The sequence below is a fragment of the Aspergillus pseudoviridinutans genome, assembly GCF_018340605.1.
Source record: "Aspergillus pseudoviridinutans IFM 55266 DNA, scaffold_4, whole genome shotgun sequence".
Taxonomy (NCBI): domain Eukaryota; kingdom Fungi; phylum Ascomycota; class Eurotiomycetes; order Eurotiales; family Aspergillaceae; genus Aspergillus; species Aspergillus pseudoviridinutans.
The window spans coordinates 3,013,416-3,034,889 of record NW_025091284.1 but is presented as its reverse complement, the minus strand read 5'-3'; the positions used below and the strand labels follow the sequence as shown (position 1 = coordinate 3,034,889).

The 21,474-nt window shown below is 49.8% G+C and overlaps 8 protein-coding genes across 8 annotated transcripts; 4 read left to right on the top strand and 4 right to left on the bottom strand.

Annotated features, from left to right (window-relative positions):
* Positions 1-391: 391 nt before the first annotated feature.
* Asppvi_006496 (asparagine--tRNA ligase SLM5) lies at positions 392-2,175 on the bottom strand (the record flags this gene model as incomplete). Its single annotated transcript, XM_043302397.1, has 3 exons — positions 392-1,654; positions 1,721-1,841; positions 1,907-2,175. The coding sequence occupies 3 exons, from the start codon at positions 2,173-2,175 to the stop codon at positions 392-394; spliced, it is 1,653 nt and encodes a 550-aa protein (XP_043158332.1).
* Positions 2,176-2,545: 370 nt separating this feature from the next.
* Positions 2,546-5,592, bottom strand: Asppvi_006495 (uncharacterized protein; the record flags this gene model as incomplete). The annotated part of the gene is made up of 3 exons (XM_043302396.1): positions 2,546-2,835; positions 2,957-5,315; positions 5,374-5,592. 3 exons carry the CDS (start codon positions 5,590-5,592, stop codon positions 2,546-2,548), a joined length of 2,868 nt encoding a protein of 955 aa, XP_043158331.1.
* Positions 5,593-6,375: 783 nt separating this feature from the next.
* On the top strand, positions 6,376-7,455 carry Asppvi_006494 (putative histone acetyltransferase (MysT1); the record flags this gene model as incomplete). Its single annotated transcript, XM_043302395.1, has 1 exon — positions 6,376-7,455. The coding sequence occupies one exon, from the start codon at positions 6,376-6,378 to the stop codon at positions 7,453-7,455; it is 1,080 nt and encodes a 359-aa protein (XP_043158330.1).
* A 337-nt stretch (positions 7,456-7,792) lies between these two features.
* On the bottom strand, positions 7,793-9,469 carry sik1 (snoRNP complex protein NOP56; the record flags this gene model as incomplete). Its single annotated transcript, XM_043302394.1, has 3 exons — positions 7,793-8,059; positions 8,116-9,235; positions 9,306-9,469. The coding sequence occupies 3 exons, from the start codon at positions 9,467-9,469 to the stop codon at positions 7,793-7,795; spliced, it is 1,551 nt and encodes a 516-aa protein (XP_043158329.1).
* A 380-nt stretch (positions 9,470-9,849) lies between these two features.
* Positions 9,850-11,806, top strand: Asppvi_006492 (chaperonin-containing T-complex subunit CCT6; the record flags this gene model as incomplete). The annotated part of the gene is made up of 7 exons (XM_043302393.1): positions 9,850-9,891; positions 9,951-10,045; positions 10,100-10,121; positions 10,180-10,221; positions 10,270-10,290; positions 10,344-10,517; positions 10,580-11,806. The coding sequence occupies 7 exons, from the start codon at positions 9,850-9,852 to the stop codon at positions 11,804-11,806; spliced, it is 1,623 nt and encodes a 540-aa protein (XP_043158328.1).
* A 619-nt stretch (positions 11,807-12,425) lies between these two features.
* Positions 12,426-13,238, top strand: Asppvi_006491 (uncharacterized protein; the record flags this gene model as incomplete). The annotated part of the gene is made up of 1 exon (XM_043302392.1): positions 12,426-13,238. One exon carries the CDS (start codon positions 12,426-12,428, stop codon positions 13,236-13,238), a length of 813 nt encoding a protein of 270 aa, XP_043158327.1.
* A 271-nt stretch (positions 13,239-13,509) lies between these two features.
* On the bottom strand, positions 13,510-14,197 carry Asppvi_006490 (COX20 family protein; the record flags this gene model as incomplete). The annotated part of the gene is made up of 2 exons (XM_043302391.1): positions 13,510-13,769; positions 13,840-14,197. 2 exons carry the CDS (start codon positions 14,195-14,197, stop codon positions 13,510-13,512), a joined length of 618 nt encoding a protein of 205 aa, XP_043158326.1.
* Positions 14,198-14,640: 443 nt separating this feature from the next.
* Positions 14,641-21,450, top strand: Asppvi_006489 (DNA polymerase epsilon catalytic subunit POL2; the record flags this gene model as incomplete). Its single annotated transcript, XM_043302390.1, has 3 exons — positions 14,641-15,248; positions 15,306-15,445; positions 15,500-21,450. 3 exons carry the CDS (start codon positions 14,641-14,643, stop codon positions 21,448-21,450), a joined length of 6,699 nt encoding a protein of 2,232 aa, XP_043158325.1.
* Positions 21,451-21,474: the final 24 nt, after the last annotated feature.

Here is a 21,474-nt window from a genome sequence, read left to right as displayed (position 1 = left end):
CCCGTTGGCGTGGATACGAGTCAAAACGTCCGCGATGGCGTTGATTAGGCGAGATGGCGTTGCGTTGATAGTGTCGTTGCTCGTTTCGGGCTCTGTGCGAACCTAGGGTAGTTTTGATTCGTCTTTATTCTTGGATCCTGATTTTTGGTTGGAGGCGTTGGTTGGCGTTGGCACCGTAGGTTTAGTGCTTATTTATTATAATCTGTTATGGGTCACGGGGATTTGATAAGATTTTGGACTGGGGCCTGATGTTGTAGCTTTGTATGGGTGGTATGGAGTACCGTGCTTTGGTCCCAAGATTCGATGCTGTCGTGGTCTCTGGATGGAAGGGGTCTATTCATTCATAATGCTAGAATACATATCATACATTTACTACTCCGTACAGCAAAGCCTAACAATCAGCCCGGCCAAAGTATCGAGGAAAAGCCACCACATCCCGCACACTCGAAACTCCAGCTAGATAACTCAAAAACCGGTCAAACCCAAGCCCGAACCCTCCATGCGGTGCGCTCCCCCACCGTCGAAGATCGGCGTACCACTGCAGATGTCCTAGGTCTTCATACGGCTGGAGATGAGGGTACAACGGCTGCTCAGGGGCAGTCTCGGTCGTAGACGTCTCTCCAGCACCACCAGAGCTAGGATACAATCGCTCCTTGATCAACCCGTGGTCGCGCATGTTCTGGATAATGTTGGGCAGGCGGTGTTCACGGAGTGATCCGCCCGCGACTTCACTGACCTCCGGCAGGAGAAGATCGAAGCAGGCGACCGTTTCACCGGGCGCGCGGACGTCCTCTTCCTTGCCTGGGGCCACCTGTGACGGCGCCATGTAGAACGGTTTGATGGCCTTGGGATAATCCGTCACGAACACCGGCTGACCCCGGTTGATCACCTCGACAATGTACTTCTCGTGCTCGAGTTGGAGGCCTTCGGTCCATGTGGGAGCATACTCGAACGAGACCTCTCCCCGAGCGACCGCCCCCTCGAGCAACTCCATCGCCTGCGTATAGCTGATACGTCGCCAGCGTGGCCCCTCCATTAGATCAACCCATCGCTGTCGAAGGTTTGACACTGCCCCATTCCCGGCATCGTCTTGGCCGCTCTCGCCTGACCGTTTGGCGGCCAGGATCTCTTGGCCGACCGGCGACTCATATAACCGGCGAGTAAGATCGCGGACCACGTATTCCACCGCATCTGTCAGGGAGTCGAGATCGTCCATGAAGTTCATCTCCGCTTCGAGCATGTAGAACTCGCTGAGATGGCGTGGCGTGTCGCTCTTCTCCGCACGAAACGTCGGTGAGATAGCCCAGACATTTCCCAGCTCAGCTGCGTAGGCCTCGAGATGGAGCTGCGACGAGACCGTCAGGTACTTGGGAGCTCGGAAGAAATGGATCCCCTCCGACTTGGGATCCATGATTGTCTCACGCGGCAGCACCGTAAATGTCTCCCCAGCTCCTTCACAGTCCGATGATGTAATCAAAGGCGGTTGAACTTGTACGTAGCCGCCATTCGGCGCATCACGAAAGACATTGCCCAGCTGGTATAGGCATTCAGAGCGAAACCGCGAGAGGACGGAGTTGAAGGGCGTTCGGAGACGAAGATGGGGAATCGACCGAAGGAATTCAGGACTGTGGTATTTCTTTTGTATAGGATATGTCTGGAGAAAGATAATGGACAGTCAGACTTTACCCTTGTAGCTTCTCATCTAGTCGGGGCAACGTACCTCTGGTTCTGCTTGACCCACAATCTTCACCTCAGTCGTTTGAAGTTCATGGCTCTGTTCTTTACCAGGCGGGCAAGCCTTCCACAGACCAGAAATCTCGACGGCCGTTCCTGTAGATAATCTACAACCACCATCAGCACTCATCTCAAGCCGCCATATGCAGGCTTTTCTCGCGACTCAACTTACTCTGCCGCCTGCGCCGGTTGTAGGAACGCCTGTAAGGGCTCAATAGTCGAGCCATCGGTAATCTCTGCGAACGCGAAGCGTTTCTGCTTTCGAACGGAGCGAACGAAACCGTTGATCTTGATTTCTTGATTCTCGTAATTGCTGCTCCCAGCCTGACTCTTCCGGAGGACTTCCGCGCAGCGCAGGAGAGTGGTACCGCCGCTTCGTCCTGTTGCATTACTATTCAGTCTGGCAACAGACGTGGCAAATGTCCGCTGCCATGTCCGCATAGCTCTGACTAGACTGGATGAAAAGTTGCGTTGTGATGATGCCGTGTTACTGAGACTGTATCTTCTCCGCTCAAGTCGGCTCGGACCGAGTGCTGCTGTTTCCGCACGGCAGAATCGCGGTCGCCGAGGTCATCAGTAAAAGCACTACGTTTGTTTTTGCTTGTTTGAAAAGAAAGGACAAATAATTAGAACTATTTCATGAATCGCTTATATTGTAAGATATTACTGAAGGAAAGTGCGCCGGTAAGGCAATATAGTGGCCATAATCGCGCATGGCATGCTTACCCAGCAAGACAGAACCAAGTCATATCACAAGCAACCAGATCGTAGAGGTAAAAGGAGTGGGTTGAAATGAATGAAGCATTCTGTTTCAAAGACCTTGCTGTTCGTACGCCTTGCGTTCTTCCTCAATCATCTCAATAGCATCTGATATCTTGCCGTCGGCTGCGGCTGCATATACCGCAATCCGTTGAATACCGCCCTCGAGTGTATTCTCGTATCCTAGGCCAATCAGACTAGCCACGCAGTCGTCAATTGCACTCTGTCTTGGGTCAAGCTGTTGTTCATTCTCATCCGGGACCGATGCTCTGAGGACGAGAGTGCCCGAAAGTATTGGAATAGTTGTCGTAGGCGCATCCCTCGTCGTGAAATCCACCAACACTGTTCCGTGGACCAGGGCGTAGAGAGTGTCGCTCAGTTGCCCGCCGTCTCAAGGCTCTCGAGGGACTTATATCTCCGTTGCGATTCAGGTATCTCATACTCTTCGACCGACGAGGCCTACAGTGATCATCATGACCTGTGCCTGCGCTATGAGCTAGTTCTTGGAATGGACCTGACTGCGTCTCATCGCCATCATCGTCGGGAAACGAGCCTGGGGTGCTTTGCAGTTGATACGATCTGCCAGCGACATCATTCCCATGGCTCGCATCACACTCGGGTGCGGACGCACCCAACTTTGGTGTGTCCGTGTCTCGACGGTGGTGGGTTAGAACATGAGCATCTTCTTGAGACATGGGAGGAAAGCGGCTGTGCTCTAAGTCTCGGGTGAGACGGGGGAAATTGTCAGGCGTAGTGCTCGGGATTTTTTTTCCTTTTGGCACTTGAACTGTGCCTTCGTCGCTCAAGCATAAATCGGCCACACTCAGAGGAATCGGTCGTTTCTCCCTCGCTGTGATGCCCTCATCATCCTGTCCAACCTCGCGCCGCTCAGGCTTTATTCCTGATGATGGATTGGCTGAGCTGTGCAGCTCTGACGGCCGACCAGCGTCGCCCCACCCTGGAGCCTGGTCAGGATGGAGGGACGTGATTGGCGAATGGTCGCTTAGTTCCAGATTGATAGAGTGACCATCAATGTGTGTCCCTTGCAACGCATCCAATGCCGCCCTTGCGGCGTGAATCGAAGGGAAGTACAGGTAGCCAAAGCCTGCATGTTTCCTTGTTTCGACGTCCAAAGGCAGGTGGACATCAACAAGGAACCCCTTTGCAGCGAATACATCTCTGATTGTCTTTTCACTGACATTGAACCCTACATTGCCAATGAACAACACTGCGTTTGCAGAGCGAAGTGCACCGGCGCCTGCGTCGGGCACTTGTCCAGTAGCAGCTGTTGGCGCTTCGGACTGGTGCTCCTGGTGCGGCCGGAAAAATGGCCACGCGGAGCGCCATGATGAATGATCATGAGCATGCGGATGAGGCGGAAATAATGGAGGGAAGGCACCCTGCGCTCCCCATGGCGGGCGAGGAATAGGCGAGGGATGGGACGGGTGAGGTGGGTGAGGGGGAGGAGGGATATGGTGATGTTGATGTGGTGGGGGTGGCGGAGGAAAGGGAAGAGGCTGATGTTGATGGTGGTAGTGGGGATGGTGAGGAGGATGAGGAGGGTGAGGATGGGGATGAATATCGTGATGGCGTTGCGGGGGAGGGGGAGGCGGATGGGGACGAGAGTGAGGATGAGGATGATGTTGATGATGGGAACGACAATGGGGCGGATGAGGGAAACGGCGCCATGGACGAGGTCTATAAGGAAGATCAAACGTAGGGGGGCCATGACGAACGGATTCGGGTAGCTCTGACGGCTCGTCCTGTTGCGATGGGACGCACTGGGCAAGACCAGGTTCCTCAGTCCGGCTGCTGAATGGCCGCGGCTCCTCTCGGATTTTACTTCCCTGCTCTCTTGAAGTTGTATCAGGTTCTTCAGCGGTTAACGGGATCGTCGCCTCCTTCTCAGTCTTAGTGTTCGAAACCGAATCTTCAGCTGAAGGCTCTCGGTTTACCGCAGCTTCGTCAGGCGGCGCCGGATTTTGAAGACTTTCATCCGACGGCTGACTTGCATCTCTTGCTCCAATACGGGAACCGAACTCAGTCTCAAAGGCCGAGTATAGTGTGTGTCCCATCTGGCCGAGCTCAGAAGCCATAGCATACAGGCTGTCTACAGCCTCTGCAGGTGTAGGAACCTCGCCCCTGAAAATGTTGCTGGTTCTCCGATCCCTTGCACTGCTTGCATTGTTCAGCGCATTGGTCAGATTCCTCATCTGAGCATCCAGGCTCGCAAGAGCTGCCTGGACAGTCGACCCGACGTTTTCTGGCAGGACTCTCTGCGCGTTCTGTAGATGATGCTCTAACTGATGTTCCAACTCTGGCAATCTTGACCTCACTTCGGAGCCAACCATTTCAGCTCCGTTGATCAGGTGGTGCATCGCCTGAGCCAAAGCCACAGCGGGATTTGTGCGTCTGCCAGAGCTTGCCGACTCGTTTGGCACTTGTGTAGAAGGAATCTCTTCTGCATTGTTGGTATTGCAAGGCCCTGACGCGCTCAGAATCTTGGCCATCTCTGTTTCAAAGGCTGCCAAAAGCGATTCAGAACTCTCATTTGTAGGCTCAGCGTTTGATTCTGTGCCGTCTTGTAGAGGGAAAGTACATTTGTCCGTTGTCGATTCTACGGCGTTCTTTGAGCCTTCTATTTCCCGACCAGCTGGATTATACTCGAATCGCTTCCACAACTCGGTGACAGAGTTAGATCGGCGAATATCGAAGATATGCATGGTCTCAGGTATCGTGGATTCTTGTGTAGGGTTTGCCTGGATTGGCATATCATATATAGGCTCGTCCAGACGTTGAGAAAGCTCAAGAGATGATCCGACCTAGGAGTATATGTGTTAGTGACTAAACGTGTAAATCTGAGCAGAACGTAACACTCACAGTGATAATGTCTCCGTCGTCATCATCCACGTATGTCAGCCGGGCTCGGGGATGAGACAATGCGATCTCATCGTAGTCAGAGGCTGAGAGCTGCACAATGCCCGAGCGCCTACTGGTATTGTGACCATGGTGTCCCTGTGGGAGATAGTCGAGAGAGGTGAACGCATCTTCCTGTGTTGGAGATCCATGAAGATCTCTTATCTGAAATGGCTTCAACATGGCTGCTGATAGCCACCGATTGGAGAGTGGTCAATAGAGACACAACTGAGATTGATAACGGAAAATATTGATGGGCAAGAGAAAACGGTAGACTAGAAGAAGATGAGAGCTGCAAGCTTCAAATAGATAAGAGATAGCATGGGGTGCGGCGAGAAGCTGACGAGGCCGCAGCTATGCTGCTGCCTGTGGATGGCAACACAGAAGACGACAACTTCTGACTGGCGGCAGAATATCCTTGTTCACAATACGACAAAGAGAAGTGAGGAGAATCAAATAATATTGGCTGGACAGGTCTCATGCGTAAAATCCATCAAATCATAAACGCAGAGGTAGATAGCAGGCAACAGAATACGCATGTGGTTGGCGTTCGGAGCTTCTTGAGGGTAATCAGATGGGCGGAGACAAAGCTAAAGATACAAGAGTAACACCCCACGGATTAATACCTCTAATCCATCAGAGCGCGGCCAAAACAGCATCGATCGTCAATTGGCAGTAGGAGTATGAATCTTTCATGTACTTGTACTATCTATTATCTTGCATGAGTAAATAGTCTCTGTGTTATCATTTCCAACACGGGCCTCGATTGAAAATAACTCCTCCGAACATTGTTGTCTTGCATGCTGGAACTTAACCACACCCTGACGTCGCTTCTCCTTCGAATTCTTCCCAGCAACTGCTCCGCAGATGGCTCAGCATCAGAGCAAGCGTCGCATACATAAAATTGCACCTGTCGCTTTCACACAGCCTTGACCTTAATACGTCTCCCATTTGCTCTCTCACTCAATGGCCTCTGCCGACGGCGCGTCTCCCTACGTGAAATCCCCGACCGAGCGTAACCTGAAACAGGTTGTACTGGGCGACCTTTTATTCAAGACTTGGTATCAATCGATCTATCCCGAAGACCTCGTGAGCAAGGATACAGACCGTTTATATGTCTGTTGCTGGTGTTTCCGTTACTCTTGCGACGTGAACAGCCATGTGAAGCATATGCGACTTTGCGAACACAGGACAACACCTCCCGGCGCCCAGGTCTACGAACACGGCGGATATTCAGTATGGGAGGTGGATGGAGAAGAACATAAGCTCTATGCGCAAAACCTCTCGCTCTTCGCGAAGCTATTTCTCGATCATAAGTCCGTATTCTTCGACGTCGCAACTTTTCTGTACTACATCCTCTCGTTCACCGATCCTGAGAACCCCGAAAAATACCATATTCTAGGATTTTTCTCCAAGGAGAAACTGTCCTGGGACGCGAACAACCTTGCCTGCATTTTGGTCTTTCCACCTTACCAACACAAGCAGCTGGGAAAGTTATTGATGGGTGTTAGTTATAAAATCAGTGCCTGGGAAGAAGATGCGGGTTCCATAGGCGGTCCCGAGAAGCCGCTGAGTGATATGGGTGCGCGAAGCTATTCCCGTTTCTGGCAAGAACGGATCGGAAGGCGTTTGTTATCAGACGATACAGATGGTTCTGTACAAGAGACACAGCCGGTCAAAGAGAGTCGGAAACGGCATTCATCAACTCTCATGACCGTTAGGGATATAGGCCAGGCCACCGGAATGCTGACGGAGGACGTGATTACGGCCCTCAGAGGAATGGGCGTTGTTCAACCTGAAACGCCTTCCAAAAGGCGAAAGGTAAAGCAGGCTGCCGATGAGCCCGATCACTATGTCACCATACGCAAGTCGGACCTACTACGGTGGATGGAAAGTCGCAAAGTCCGACTACAAGATCCGGTCAGGGATGATAGATTCATCGGCAGATGGGCCCTTAGAGACACACTTGACGAGAATAATAGTAGCGCGGGTGAAGGGGAGGAAGAAGAAGAAGAGGAGGACGAGGAGGATTCACATGTTGCATAATGATGTTTTTACTCCCGTCAGCCAGGCTAATGCGTTCATGAATGATGATCATCGATATTTTCTCATTTGTCTGACATTATACTAGAACTGTATCTTCCTCAATGAGGAACGTTCCAGCTCTTGAAAGGAGATAACCAGAAACAAAATGAGATTCTGCGGACTATAGAGACTCAGCACGACAACGGCTCAATCATATAATTTACAAATACCCAGCCCAATAGAGTCGTTCAGAACAAGATGTAAGGAAATTCAAAAAGAGGTAAATCACAAAAGACAAATCAACCCTACAAACGCCGCGACGAATACGCCCTTTTAGTCCCAACAAAGAGTGGTGCCTTTAGACCTTCTTCTTCTTCTTGGACGGCTCAGCATCGCTGTCGTGCTTGCGCTTCTTCTTCTCGGATTCGCCTTCGCCAACGTCGGACTTCCGCTTCTTCTTCTTTTCTTCCTTCTCGCTCTTGTCCTTCTTCTCCTTCTTCTCCTTCTTTTCTTTCTTTTCCTTCTTCTCCTTCTTCTCAGCCTTGTCATCGATGTCGTGCATCTCCTTGTCGCTGGCATCAGCGTCGATGTCCATTTCGGCCAGAACGGCATCCATGGCGGATTTCTGTGATGGTCAGTGACTTTTCCATATAGGATATTCCTCGAGGAAACCAAACATACCATGGCAACTTCATTCTTAGTAGGGGGTGCGCCAGAGGCATAAAACTCCAGACGTTCTTCAACCTGCTTCTTCAGAATTTCACCGAACTTGGTCGAGGGTTGCTCGGAGAAGTTATCGATTCTGGAAGCGATAGAGCACTTGTTTGCAAGGAATCGCGAGATTCTACCCTTGTTCTTGGGGCCAGCTCGGCCAATGAAAGACGAGTGGTACAGCAGTCCGTACTTGGGAGTGTTTCCCTTGGTCTTCAGAGCTCTGAAAAGAGCCTTCTCCGCGCCGAGAATCTGCACGGTAGAAGCGGGATACTTGGACAAGTTGGTCAAGCTTCCGGCATGCGAAATCAGACGAGCGCCAACGATCTCTCCGATCAACGCAGCAAGGTTAGGAGCGACGACGCTCATCTTGGAAATCAAGTAAGAGTGCAGCGACTTGCGATACTTGGAAAGGCTGACAACCCTTTGTGCGAACGCAATGACATTCTCCATGTCCGACTCAGATATTTCCTGGCCCATGCTGTGCTTGGCAGCATCAATAATGCTCTGAGTAACACCTTCATCATCTTCCACAAGAGCAGCAAGGTCATGCAAACTCTCATCAGTCAGAGTCTTCTTATCCTTGACAAAAAGTGCAATCTGAGCGTAGCGCTGGTTATCCGAAACGATCTTGACAAGTTCGGGGAAGTGCCACGAGTACCACTCTCTCACCCTCATAGAGAAGGTGTTGATGGCCTTGTCGAGCTGGTCCAAAATTGCAATAGCCTGAATAATGTGGTTATCGTCACGCTGGACGGAGAATTTAACCTTAGCACGGGAGTAGGCGTGACCGAGACCAAGCTGGGCAGTATCCATATCACCCTCGCGGAGCTGCTTTAGCAACTTAGTGGCATGCAGCCTGATTCCACGAAGCATATCTTGCACAACTTCACTGGTGTCTCCAGTCTCACAGTCGACAAAAGGGAACGCTGATTTGATACTTGAAGCCAGCGCCTTGTCAGCAAGTCCGAGAACGATCTTCTTCTTCTTGCTGGCCTTTGGAAGGTTCAATTCGAGAAAGTTGATAAGAGTGTCAGAAGCGACACCTTCCGAAACATCGTTGATTTCGCTGAGAGCCTGCTTGTTGTTTCTAGAGTTTGTCAGCATATACACGTTCCGGCTTGAAAGGGAAAAAATTGAATAGATCGTCAAAAACATACTCGAATGGCAGGAAACTGGCGAGTTCAACCATCTTGCCGAACTTCGCAAGATCATTAACACCATCCTGAACCTCCTTCAAGCGATTTCCAACGCTGTCTCCCTGGTGAGCGACTTTGAAGATTGAGTAGCCCATAGGGCCCTCGAACAAAAGGTAGTCGGCCATGGCGAAATCGTCTTAATGTCCTCAAATTCACAAAAAAACGTCAGTTGATTGATCCGAGAACCCAAGCCCACTGCGCAGTCACCGGTCACCTGCGATTGCAGTCTTGGTGTGTCCCGACGTGGAGTTGAAAAAGGGCTGGAAGGTGGATTTGGAGAGTCCGAACCGTCAGAGCTCTTTTTTTTCTTCGCGGCGGCGCTAGTGCGAACATCGAATGTGGGCTTTTTGCCAAAACTCAGGCTCACCGCATTCGCCGGGGCCTACCAGCAGTTTGTGCCAACGCGGGTTTCTTTTCTGGGCGACTAATATCAACAGGGGTTATTTTGCTTTTGAGTACTTCCGCGTGCTCTTTTGTTGTCTGTTATCGATTTCAATCTGCAGAGATGTCTGCAACTCAGCTACTGAACCCCAAAGCCGAGTCGAGGGTATGGGAAAAGCTCCGAACTGCCCCTCAATTATCTAGACACACACTGACACCGCACAGCGGAGGGCGGAAGCTTTAAAAGTGAACATTAGTGCTGGTGAGGGCCTTCAGGATGTCTTGAAGTCTAATTTGGGTCCATCTGGTACCCTAAAGATGTATGTTTCACTTTTGAAATGGTCCAATAATGACAAAGTACTGACACGAAATAGGTTGGTGGATGGTGCTGGAGGAGTATGAACCATGTCTCATTGGAATGAAGAATACATTACCTAACGGCAGTCCCCTACAGATCAAGTTGACTAAGGATGGCAACGTGCTCTTGCGAGAGATGGTAAGTTATGCTCTGCCATGTCATATGAACCCATACTAACTAACGCAGCAAATCCAAAACCCAACAGCCGTAAGCTACCTGCGATTCGAACTCGAGGACCACATTTTACTCACACGAACAAGGTTATGATTGCCCGAGCCGCCACAGCACAAGACGATATTACCGGTGATGGAACGACGTCCGTCGTCCTGATGGTCGGAGAGCTCTTGAAGCAGGCTGATCGGTATATCTCTGAGGGGCTGCATCCCAGAGTGATCACGGATGGTTACGAGATTGCCAAGAATGAAGCTCTCAAGGTCGGTATTGAATAGAAATAGCTTAATTCGTTCAACGAGAGGCTGACGTGTTGGTTGTATAGTTCCTCGACCAGTTCAAGATTGAGCGCAACATTGACCGCGAACTCTTGCTCTCTGTTGCTCGGACGTCACTTGCCACGAAACTGAACAGCGCCCTTGCTGAAAAGCTTACACCGGATGTCGTCGATGCAGTCCTTGCCATCCACAGAGCCCCTGAGAAACCCGATTTGCACATGGTTGAGATCATGACCATGCAGCACCGGACGGCGTCCGACACACAGCTCATCCGTGGTCTCGCTTTAGACCACGGTGCAAGGCACCCTGATATGCCTAAGCGGGTTGAGAATGCTTTCATTCTGACTCTGAATGTCAGTTTGGAATATGAGAAGTCGGAAATCAACTCTGGTTTCTACTACTCCTCGGCCGAGCAGAGGGACAAGCTGGTGGAGAGCGAGCGGAAGTTTGTGGACGCTAAGCTGCAGAAGATCGTAGAGCTGAAGAAGCAGGTTTGCGGCACTGACCCCAAGAAAGGCTTTGTCGTCATCAATCAGAAGGGAATTGACCCTCTGAGCTTGGATGTCCTTGTCAAGAACGGAATTTTGGCCCTCCGGAGAGCTAAGCGGAGAAACATGGAACGACTCCAGCTGATTTGCGGTGGTGTTGCTCAGAACAGTGTGGACGACCTTACCCCTGATGTTCTCGGATGGGCCGGTCTGGTTTACGAACACCAGCTCGGAGAAGAGAAGTACACATTTGTCGAAGAGGTCAAGGACCCCAAGTCTGTTACCATCCTCATCAAGGGGCCAAACCAACACACTATCGCCCAGGTCAAGGATGCAGTCCGTGATGGCTTACGATCTGTCTACAACACCATTGTCGATGGCTGCGTTGTTCCTGGTGCTGGTGCTTACCAAGTCGCTTGCGCTCATCACCTGTCATCTGAAGGTGTTCGAAAGTCTGTCAAGGGCAAGGCCAAGTGGGGTGTTGCTGCTTTTGCTGATGCCCTTCTGGTTATTCCCAAGACCCTCGCTGCCAATTCAGGCCATGACATCCAGGATTCCCTGGCTGCTTTGCAGGATGAGCGTGCGGAAGGTAATGTGGTCGGGTTAGATTTGACGACAGGAGAGCCCATGGATCCGGTGCAAGAGGGTGTCTTCGATTCTTACCGGGTCCTGCGTAACTGCATCGCATCGAGCACTGGTATAGCCTCAAACCTGCTTCTGTGTGACGAACTGCTCAAGGCCAGACAAATGAGCAAGCAAGGTGGGCCTGGCGGCATGGAGGAGTAATGCAGATATTACGTGTAAAGGGCTACTAGAGTCATGTCATGCTTGCAAGATTGAAGCAATTATGCCTAAAATGTACCCAAATAAATTCAATAATTACCGCTTGAACCTCAGTTGACCTCATATTACTCATATTTCATCTTCTTGAAGTGACTTTTGAGGGATAAATACCTTTCGAAGTCATGAAATCAGCATATCGCAGTGGTCATTCCATATTATCTAACGAGTTGTCAGTAAAGACACGACCAGTTTCCACCTTCGAACCAGTGAGTATCAGTGACTTTTGACTGAGGAATAACGCATCCCTATCTTGCCTTAGATAAAGGTACCTTAGGTTCTCCCTTAGTAAGGCAATCTAGATTTAACTTCCGTCCAATGATGAACCTCCCCTCGCCTTTCCCCCTTCCATTAGACATCATGCCGGTCCAAGCCCCCATGTTCCCCTCAGTCATACAAAGGATGGCTTCACCTGATCCTTCTTCTTCTACAGTCAGATAGACAGGACGGAGGAGCCAGAGGGCTGAAGGGCTGCTTTGGACCTATTATGAAGGGTTTCTGGCTGCTACCTACCTCAGCAAAGGAATGCCCCCACTTCCGCTCTCAGATCAGCCCCGCGATAATAATGCCCACGAGTCGGCCGACGATGTTAATCGGCTCCCCTAACCGCAAGCGAGAATCATCGGAGTCAGGTTGCGACAGCCCACCAGCCTCCCACTTCTCACCAGTCTCGGTTGCGAGCCATCAGGAAGCGAGACTTCTCGAGGAAGAGGATCTAGGGAGGTACAGCCCTCGAGCCGCAGTTGCCGGTCGCCTAGGCGCGCTGGCTATTCACAGTGAAAATAATTCAAGTTTGTCTAATTCGGATGCAAGTCTGTACAAAGACCCATTCGTAGACTCACTTCGCACGAAATGCTGGGTTGACTCATACAACGGTCTTCATGATATGGCTGGGAATACTTCTACTGAACCCAGCGATTTTGGTTTTAATGCGTCTTCGAAAGGGAATGGCCATCTTGATGATGCAAATTCTGCTGCTTCAGCTTCAACCGACAAGAAAAAGTCGCTTTCGAGCCCCCGTAAGAGAAAAGCCACCTCGAATGATACATCGAGGATGCGTCATAAGCAGGGTTCGCCGTCTGCTGACAGCACAATGGAGGACAATTCACTTACATGGAATGATTCTGAAATAACTGGTCACGACCCCAAAGATCCAAATGATGACGGATATGGCATCAACGGCATCGGGTTCAAGCCTACTGCAGCAATCGCCTGGGCCAGAGCGCAAAAACGACGAAAGCAGGTGGCTGAATGGAAATCTCGAGAAGCAAGAGAAGCGCGCGAAAAGCGAAGAGAAAGGCGCGACGGTCATGAATTTGATAAACTTCGCTCGATCCAGAGTGGCACAATTCAGAAGAAGGTCAAATTCAATCTCTGAAATTATTCAGTTCAAACCTGCATTTAGCTGGACAGGCGTTTTGGCTTTCTCTCATTCTTCTCGTTTTGGCTGGCGAATGGGGTTGAATAAGCGATGATGCATATACCTATTTTTTTGGACTGATCATATTGGTTCGCCATTTGAACGACCGCGACGCTGGAAATCGCTATTTTAGAAATATGTACTCCGTACTTTATATGCTATTTTACATTACACCACTAGTGATATCCCAGAAACTCCGTGATTCCCAACATTGTGCCGGGCCATATGTCTACCAGAACTTATAGTTCGATAGGTTCGTCCAACTCTTCCTTTTCTTCTCTTCTTCGGCTAAGCGGGCAGCCTCTTCCGCCATCTGCTTTTCCTTCTCTCGCTGTTTCTTGAGCTTCAGTTCCTTCATCAATTCCACTGCTTGCTTCATGCCATCCAACTCCTGGACTCGTCGCCGCTGGCAGAATTCGTGAGCTGCGAGGGAAGTGATAGCGAACGCCCCAACGGCCCAGTTGCAGGCTGTCCATATTGAGCGCAGGCCTAAGTGCAATCCACAGTTAGTTCTGAGACCTCCTGTCGGTTCGCTTCACTGTGAAGATATCCAGCTTACCCCCTAATACACCCCTCACCCCGCCGATACCAAATCCGGCACCGATCCCTAGCAATAATGAATCCCGAGCGCATGGAGCTTTATAAAACGAGGTGACTTCTTTCAAAGACATTGACTTCATTGCTTCGGTGACCGAGACGTCGTTCGCATCCTTCTTCGTTCCATTATAGCCTGAATTTGACAATACATTTGCGGATTCTTCTGGATTGCCAAACGCCTCCCATAACTTTCCGACCTGCGACTTTGGGAGCTCATATTTTGTCTTTCTTCGTGACGATGAAGAGTCTTCCGAGGCTGTCTGTTCGTTTGCGCCCCCGATCGGCATATGTGTGGTAGAGTCCCGAGTATCGTCAGCCATCTTTTGAAATTATAAGTCTCGCTCGAATAAGAGAATATTCAACAAAGCGTATGCCTTCGTCTACATGGGCAGACGAAGTGCGGAACGACGGTTATACCGGATCAACCTAAGATCCGAATCTATAGACTTTTAGACAAATCAGGCTAGCTCTTCCGGCAGCCCCAGCACTCTAAAAGAGGTTTGACGGCACGCGTAAAGTAGGAACGCGAACGCGTCGAAATTGGAAAACAGGGCAAAATTAGCAACTGGGCAGCGGACAGTGGTGGAGTCAATGGACTTATACATGCTTACTTCGAAATAATAACCAGCCCATTGACAGATACCTCACACAGTTATGCTCAGATACTCGCTGCATTGATCTTAACTTCGGGTTCCATGCTCATCAACAATCTATTTGTTCGATAATTGATCTTCGGCCCTGACCCGCTGGCCTCGCCGTCGTTATGCCTACGCGACAACCCAGCAAGTATGGCAACAAGTTCCGGTCCAGTTCTGCGAGCTTCAAGCCCAAACGCACAAAGACAGTCGAATTTTCGTCGTTAAGATCGACCGAAGCTACGTCCCAAGATGAGAAATTTGAGGCCGTTCGACTGGCGAACAGCATCGACGAAGCCTTGGGCTTCCCGCGCTTCGAGTCCGGCGAGAAAAGGGTCGGCTGGCTCATCAATATGCATAGCACCTCGATAGAAGATCCGAACGTTCCTGGAGGACGTGCTGGGGTGGATTACTATTTTTTGGAGGACGGAGGTGGCAGCTTCAAGGCGACGGTGGAATACGATCCGTATTTTCTCCTCGCTGTGAAGAAAGGCCATGAAGCGGAAGTTGAAGAATGGTGCCGGAGGATGTTCGAGGGCCTGATCAAGAAGATAAAAAGGGTAGAGAAGGAGGATCTCCAGTTGCCGAACCATTTACTTGGCCATCGTCGAACGTTCCTTCAGCTCAACTTTGCAAATGTGAGCCATCTACTGGACGTTCGTAAGACGCTGCTTCCACTGGCAGAGAAGAACAAGAAAAATGTGAATGTAATGGATACATATGCAGAGATTTCCAGGTTTGTTTTGTGCCGAGGAGCGATATGGTCCTGTTGGCTTGGAGCTAATTCTTTCAGCGCAAATGCCGGATTCGATCTCTTTGATGATGAACTGATTAACGAGTCACGACCTAATGGCAATATGCATGCAAGTGATTTTATTATTGACATTCGAGAATATGATGTTCCCTACCATGTTCGGGTGGCAATCGACAAAGGTTGGCAAATAGCTCTCCATATTTGTCAATAAACAACAACTGACAGACCTAAAGATATCCGAATTGGAAAATGGTACACTGTTGAAGCGAAGCACGGTGTTATCTCCTTGACCTGTCTAGAAGAACGACTTCAGCGAGCTGATCCAGTGATTCTTGCCTTCGATATCGAAACGACAAAATTACCGCTGAAGTTCCCGGATTCTGTGATCGACCAGATCATGATGATCTCCTACATGATTGATGGCCAAGGATTTCTGATAACCAATCGAGAGATAGTGTCTGAAGACATTAACGATTTTGAGTATACACCCAAGCCCGAGTACAGCGGGCCATTTATGATTTTTAACGAGCCCAATGAGCGAAGCGTCATCGAACGCTTTTTCGAGCACATAAAAGAAGCAAAACCGACAGTCATTGCCACATACAACGGTGACTTCTTCGATTGGCCATTCGTCGAAGCTAGAGCTAGCGTGCTTGGAATTGACATGTATAAGGAGATCGGCTTTCGCAAAACCAGTGATGACATCTACCAAAGTGACCACTGTGTGCACATGGATTGCTTTGCCTGGGTCAACCGTGACAGTTACCTTCCTCAAGGAAGCCGTGGTTTGAAAGCTGTCACTGTTGCGAAGCTCGGTTACGACCCTGATGAGCTTGATCCAGAGCTGATGACTCCTTATGCAAGCGAACGCCCTCAAACCTTGGCTGAATACTCTGTTTCAGATGCTGTGGCGACCTATTATCTGTATATGAAATACGTGCACCCGTTCATCTTCTCGCTTTGTACAATCATTCCACTCAACCCCGATGACACGCTGCGGAAAGGAACCGGAACACTCTGTGAAATGCTGTTAATGGTACAAGCATATAAGGGTGAAATTGTACTTCCAAACAAGCACAAAGATCCCCCGGAGTCGTTCTACGAGGGCCATCTCCTGGAATCAGAGACCTATGTTGGTGGTCACGTCGAAAGTATCGAAGCAGGTGTATTTCGAAGCGATATCCCTGTCACATTCACCATCGATACCACTGCTATTGACGAACTACTCCGAGATCTCGATGCCGCTTTGAAATTCAGTATTGAGGTCGAAGAGAAGAAATCCATGGATGATGTGGTAAATTATGAGGAAATCAAGGCGCAGATCGCAGAACGCTTGGTCAATCTCAAGGAAAAGCCACACAGGGACGAGGTCCCTTCCATTTACCATTTGGACGTTGCTTCCATGTATCCCAACATCATGATCACCAACCGATTGCAACCGGACTCTATGATCCAGGAATCTGATTGTGCTGCCTGCGACTTCAACAGGCCCGGGAAGACCTGTGACAGGAGATTACCGTGGGCTTGGCGTGGTGAGTTCCTTCCAGCCAAGCGTGATGAGTACAACATGATCAGACAAGCTGTTGCAAATGAGCGATTCCCTGGGAGAACTAAGAACAGCCCGATGAGGTCCTTTGGCGAGATGAGCGTCGAGGAACAAGCTGCTATTATCAAGAAGCGCCTTCAAGATTATAGCAAAAAGATCTATCATAAGATCCACGACAGCAAGACCATTGTGCGCGAGGCAATCATCTGCCAGCGTGAAAATCCTTTCTATGTTGACACTGTTCGCAGCTTTCGTGACCGACGATATGATTTCAAAGGAAAGCAGAAAGTCTGGAAAGGGAAGACTGAAGCCCTCAAAGCAGCAGGTGCTTCTGCTGCGGAGGTTGAAGAAGCAAAGAAGATGATTGTCCTGTTCGACTCATTACAACTTGCCCATAAAGTCATCTTGAACAGTTTTTATGGTTATGTCATGAGAAAGGGGTCTCGGTGGTATTCGATGGAGATGGCCGGTGTGACGTGTCTTACTGGCGCTCATATCATCCAAATGGCAAGAGAGCTCGTTGAACGTATCGGCCGGCCGCTGGAACTCGACACCGATGGTATTTGGTGTATGCTCCCAGGGAGTTTTCCCGAGGATTTCTCGTTCGCTCTGAAGAACGGCAAGAAGCTGGGTATATCATATCCCTGCGTCATGCTAAATCACCTCGTGCATGGAAAATACACCAATCACCAGTACCAAACACTTGTCGACCCAAAGACGTTCCGATATGAAACGCATAGCGATAACTCTATTTTCTTTGAAGTCGATGGCCCTTACAAAGCGATGATACTCCCCACGTCGAAAGAAGAGGATAAGAACTTGAAGAAGCGCTATGCTGTTTTCAACCATGATGGATCATTAGCTGAATTGAAGGGCTTCGAAGTCAAGCGAAGAGGAGAGCTGAAGTTGATTAAGATATTCCAGACTCAAATTTTCCGCTTCTTTCTGGAAGGATCCACCCTGGAAGAAACATATGCTGCTGTTGCTCGAGTCGCTGATAGATGGCTAGATGTTCTATATGAACATGGCGCAACGTTGGCCGATGAGGAGCTCATTGAACTCATTTCTGAAAATAGGAGCATGGCAAAGACTCTGGAAGAATATGGGAATCAGAAGTCAACATCCATCACGACAGCACGGCGTTTGGCAGAATTTCTGGGAGAGCAGATGGTGAAGGACAAGGGTCTCAACTGCAAGTACATCATCTCTGCGAAGCCAAGGAACACACCTGTCACCGAGCGAGCCATCCCAGTGGCGATATTCTCAGCTGAAGAGCCCGTCAAACGATTCTTTTTGAGGAAATGGTTGAAAGACGATCCCGGAGATATGGATCCTCGAAGCGTCATCGATTGGGACTATTACCTTGAGCGATTGGGCTCTGTTGTACAGAAACTGATCACGATTCCCGCTGCTCTTCAAAAAGTCCGCAATCCAGTCCCCCGAGTAGCCCACCCTGACTGGCTCCAACGGCGTATCAACATGAAGGAGGACAAGTTCAAGCAGACAAAGATGACCGATATGTTTGGGAAGACAGAAAAGAACCCACTTTCCGACATCTCAACAAACATCCTGGATCATCGTGTCCAGCATCACGGCGACATTGGGGAAGCTGTTGCGAATTCGACGCAGAAACTGAAGTCGTCACCGAACGGCAAGATCTCTCAGAAAAGAAAACACCCTGAGGGTCTGACAAAGACCTTGCTTGATCCTTTTGCCAGTCTTCCAGCCAAAATGCCTTCGTTGAACGACGACTACGTTGAATTCTTGAAGTACCAGAAGCAAAAATGGAAAATTCAGAAGCAAGCTCGAGCCCGCCGTCGCCAGCTCTTCGGAGAACGCGTAAATGTGGCAACGGCAACTGATTCTCTAAGCAATCTCTTCAGGAATCAAGCAGAGCTGCTGTACATTAATACATGGCAAGTTCTTCAGCTCTGTGAAACAGGTAGACCTGGCGTCGTCCGGGCATTCGTCTTGATTGACCGGAAAATCCATGCGCTTACAGTCAAGGTCCCCAGACAGATCTACGTCAATCTGAAACGGGACTCGCTGCCAGATGTTGATGTTCCGGACTGTGAGGTGGAAAAGGTCAACCACACTTTGCCCAACGGACATCCTTCAGTTCATCTATTCAAGTTGACGTTGTCTGAAGACACATACCTGCGAGAAGCAGACAAAATAGACGCTCTTCTGCGACACCCCAGCATCGAAGGAGTCTACGAGAAGAACATCCCTCTGAGTGTCCGCGCTGTTCTAAAGCTGGGCAGTGTATGCACCTTTGATGAAGAACAACGAGGAGTTCTTGGTGAGGGATTGGATCGAGGATTCAATCTCTCGACGTTATGCCATACGACTCCTGATGAACCTTACCTTCTGAACTCGCCCTTGGTTTACCATTATTTGTACCATGTCCTCTCGGGAGACAGGCAGATATTCGCTTTGTTTTCGACCGCAAAGTGCGAAGCACACATTGTCATCCTCAATCGCACGAGGGATGTTCAAGGCCTACCGAACGTTGATAAAATATACGCAGAGCTTCGTGCGCGCACAATGGAAACCATGACAGGAGACCAGTCCCAGAACGCGTTCGAATACCAGGAGAAGATCCATTTCAAGACCACGCAAGTGACGACTAGGAGGAAGGCGTATCTGGAGATTGGCGACTTGATCAAGAAACTCAAAGGCGAAGAAACTCAGCCCGCCATCATGGTCATACAATCCCATCAAAGAAACCGCCTGTGCCACGATATTCCCATCTTGAAAGAGTATCCAGTTCTTCCAGTAAAGCCCGAAGTGTCAGATATGGACCTTCCGCCTTTGGGCTGGCAATCATTTATTGCTAAGCGACTGGTGACACACTACTTGTATCTTGCTTCTTGGATTCAACACTTGACCATGCTGGCTAGATATGGTGATGTACCTCTCTGCAATCTCGAGAATGACGATCCTCGGTACCTCATTGATATTTCATATGCAAGGCGCCTTCATCAAAACAATGTTGTCCTCTGGTGGTCTAATGGTCCGAGACCTGATCATGCGGGTTACGAGAAAGACGATATTACTGGACCCCTGGAGAGAGTTTCAATGCCATCAGTCAACGTGCCCAGCGCATATAACACTGTCTGCATTGAATTGGAGGTTCGTAACCTCTCAATCAACACCATTCTGACCTCCTCAATCATTAATGAAATGGAGGGGGCAGACACTCTGCTGGCATCGTCAGAACCCTCAGCGGATGCTAACGGGTCTGGCGTTCTCTACTCAGAGAAGGCATTTGCTTCAGCCGGCGCTGTTGTGCTCCGCGAAATGGTGAAGCATTGGTGGTCAGAGGCTTGTGAAGGGAATAATATGGCCGACATTATGGTCCAGCATTTGATTCGATGGGTCGAGAGCCCGGTTTCATGTCTCTATGATCGATCCCTGCACAATTATGTGCGAATGCTGTCCCGGAAATCATTTCAGCGGCTCATGGCTGAGTTCAGGCGTGTCGGTTCAAATGTCATATTTGCGAGCCCTACCCGTCTTTTGCTCCAGACTACGAAGACAGAGGTGGGAAATGCATATGCCTATAGCCAATATGTCCTAAAGTCCATCCGTGCGAATCCATCATTCCATTTCATCGATCTTGAGATCAAAGAATACTGGGATTATCTCGTTTGGTACGACGAATACAATTATGGTGGCAAGGGATGCCGAGAGGTAACCGGATCTGAGGACCAGGATCTCGAGACAGTGATGCATTGGCAGCTCAGTCGCTTTCTACCAGTTCCCATGCAAACGATTTTTCATGATTGGGTTGTGGAGTATATCGAACTCATGCATTCCCTCAAACGGCCCGATTCTGATGATTCATCTACACCTCGTCTTACACAGATTCCAATTGGGCACCCTAGCGAAGATAATGACGAAATTACGTCAATCCTCGCGGAAAAATTCTCAAAACCTCTCAAGAAGCAGATCTCTGGCCTCATTCGGCGTCAACGGGATGAACTGCTCCATCCGGAGCTGGCGTCCGACTACGTCTTCCCAGTCCTTCCTGGAGTCCTAGTGGATCCCAACAACGACAAGCGCAACCCTGTCCTTGAGCTCGTCAAATTGTTGATGCAGGTTCTGAGTCTGTCTAAGACAACGACTCTGGAGACTCGGCTGCTGCGTCGGGAACTCTTAGCGATGTTCGAGGTACGTGAGTTCAGCAAAGAAGGCCGGTTCGAGAATCCCGGGGCAAGTCTGAAGCTTCCTGAGCTTTCTTGTAACGCCTGCTGTCTCATCCGTGATCTGGACCTGTGCCGGGACGAAGATGTGCTCCCGGAGATTGGGTCTGACCCAAACAAAGCAGCGCCCAAGCCCTGGCGGTGCCCTTTCTGCCAAACCGAGTACGATCGATTGGCACAGGAAGAGGCCCTCATCGGCCAAGTCCAGGGCTTGATTGTCGGTTGGCAGACACAGGACCTCAAATGCTCCAAGTGCGGGGGTCTCAAGGTCAGCGATTTCATGGAACATTGCTCATGCAGTGGTCACTGGGTGGAAACAATGGATCGAAAAGAGGTTGAAAAGAAGCTTCGTCTTTTGAGCAGCGTAGCCAAATTTCATGGTCTGAAGCTCTTGGAAAGCGTTGTGCATGGTGTCCTTGAGCAAATGTAATACTTTGTCTCCCGTTTCTCTCCG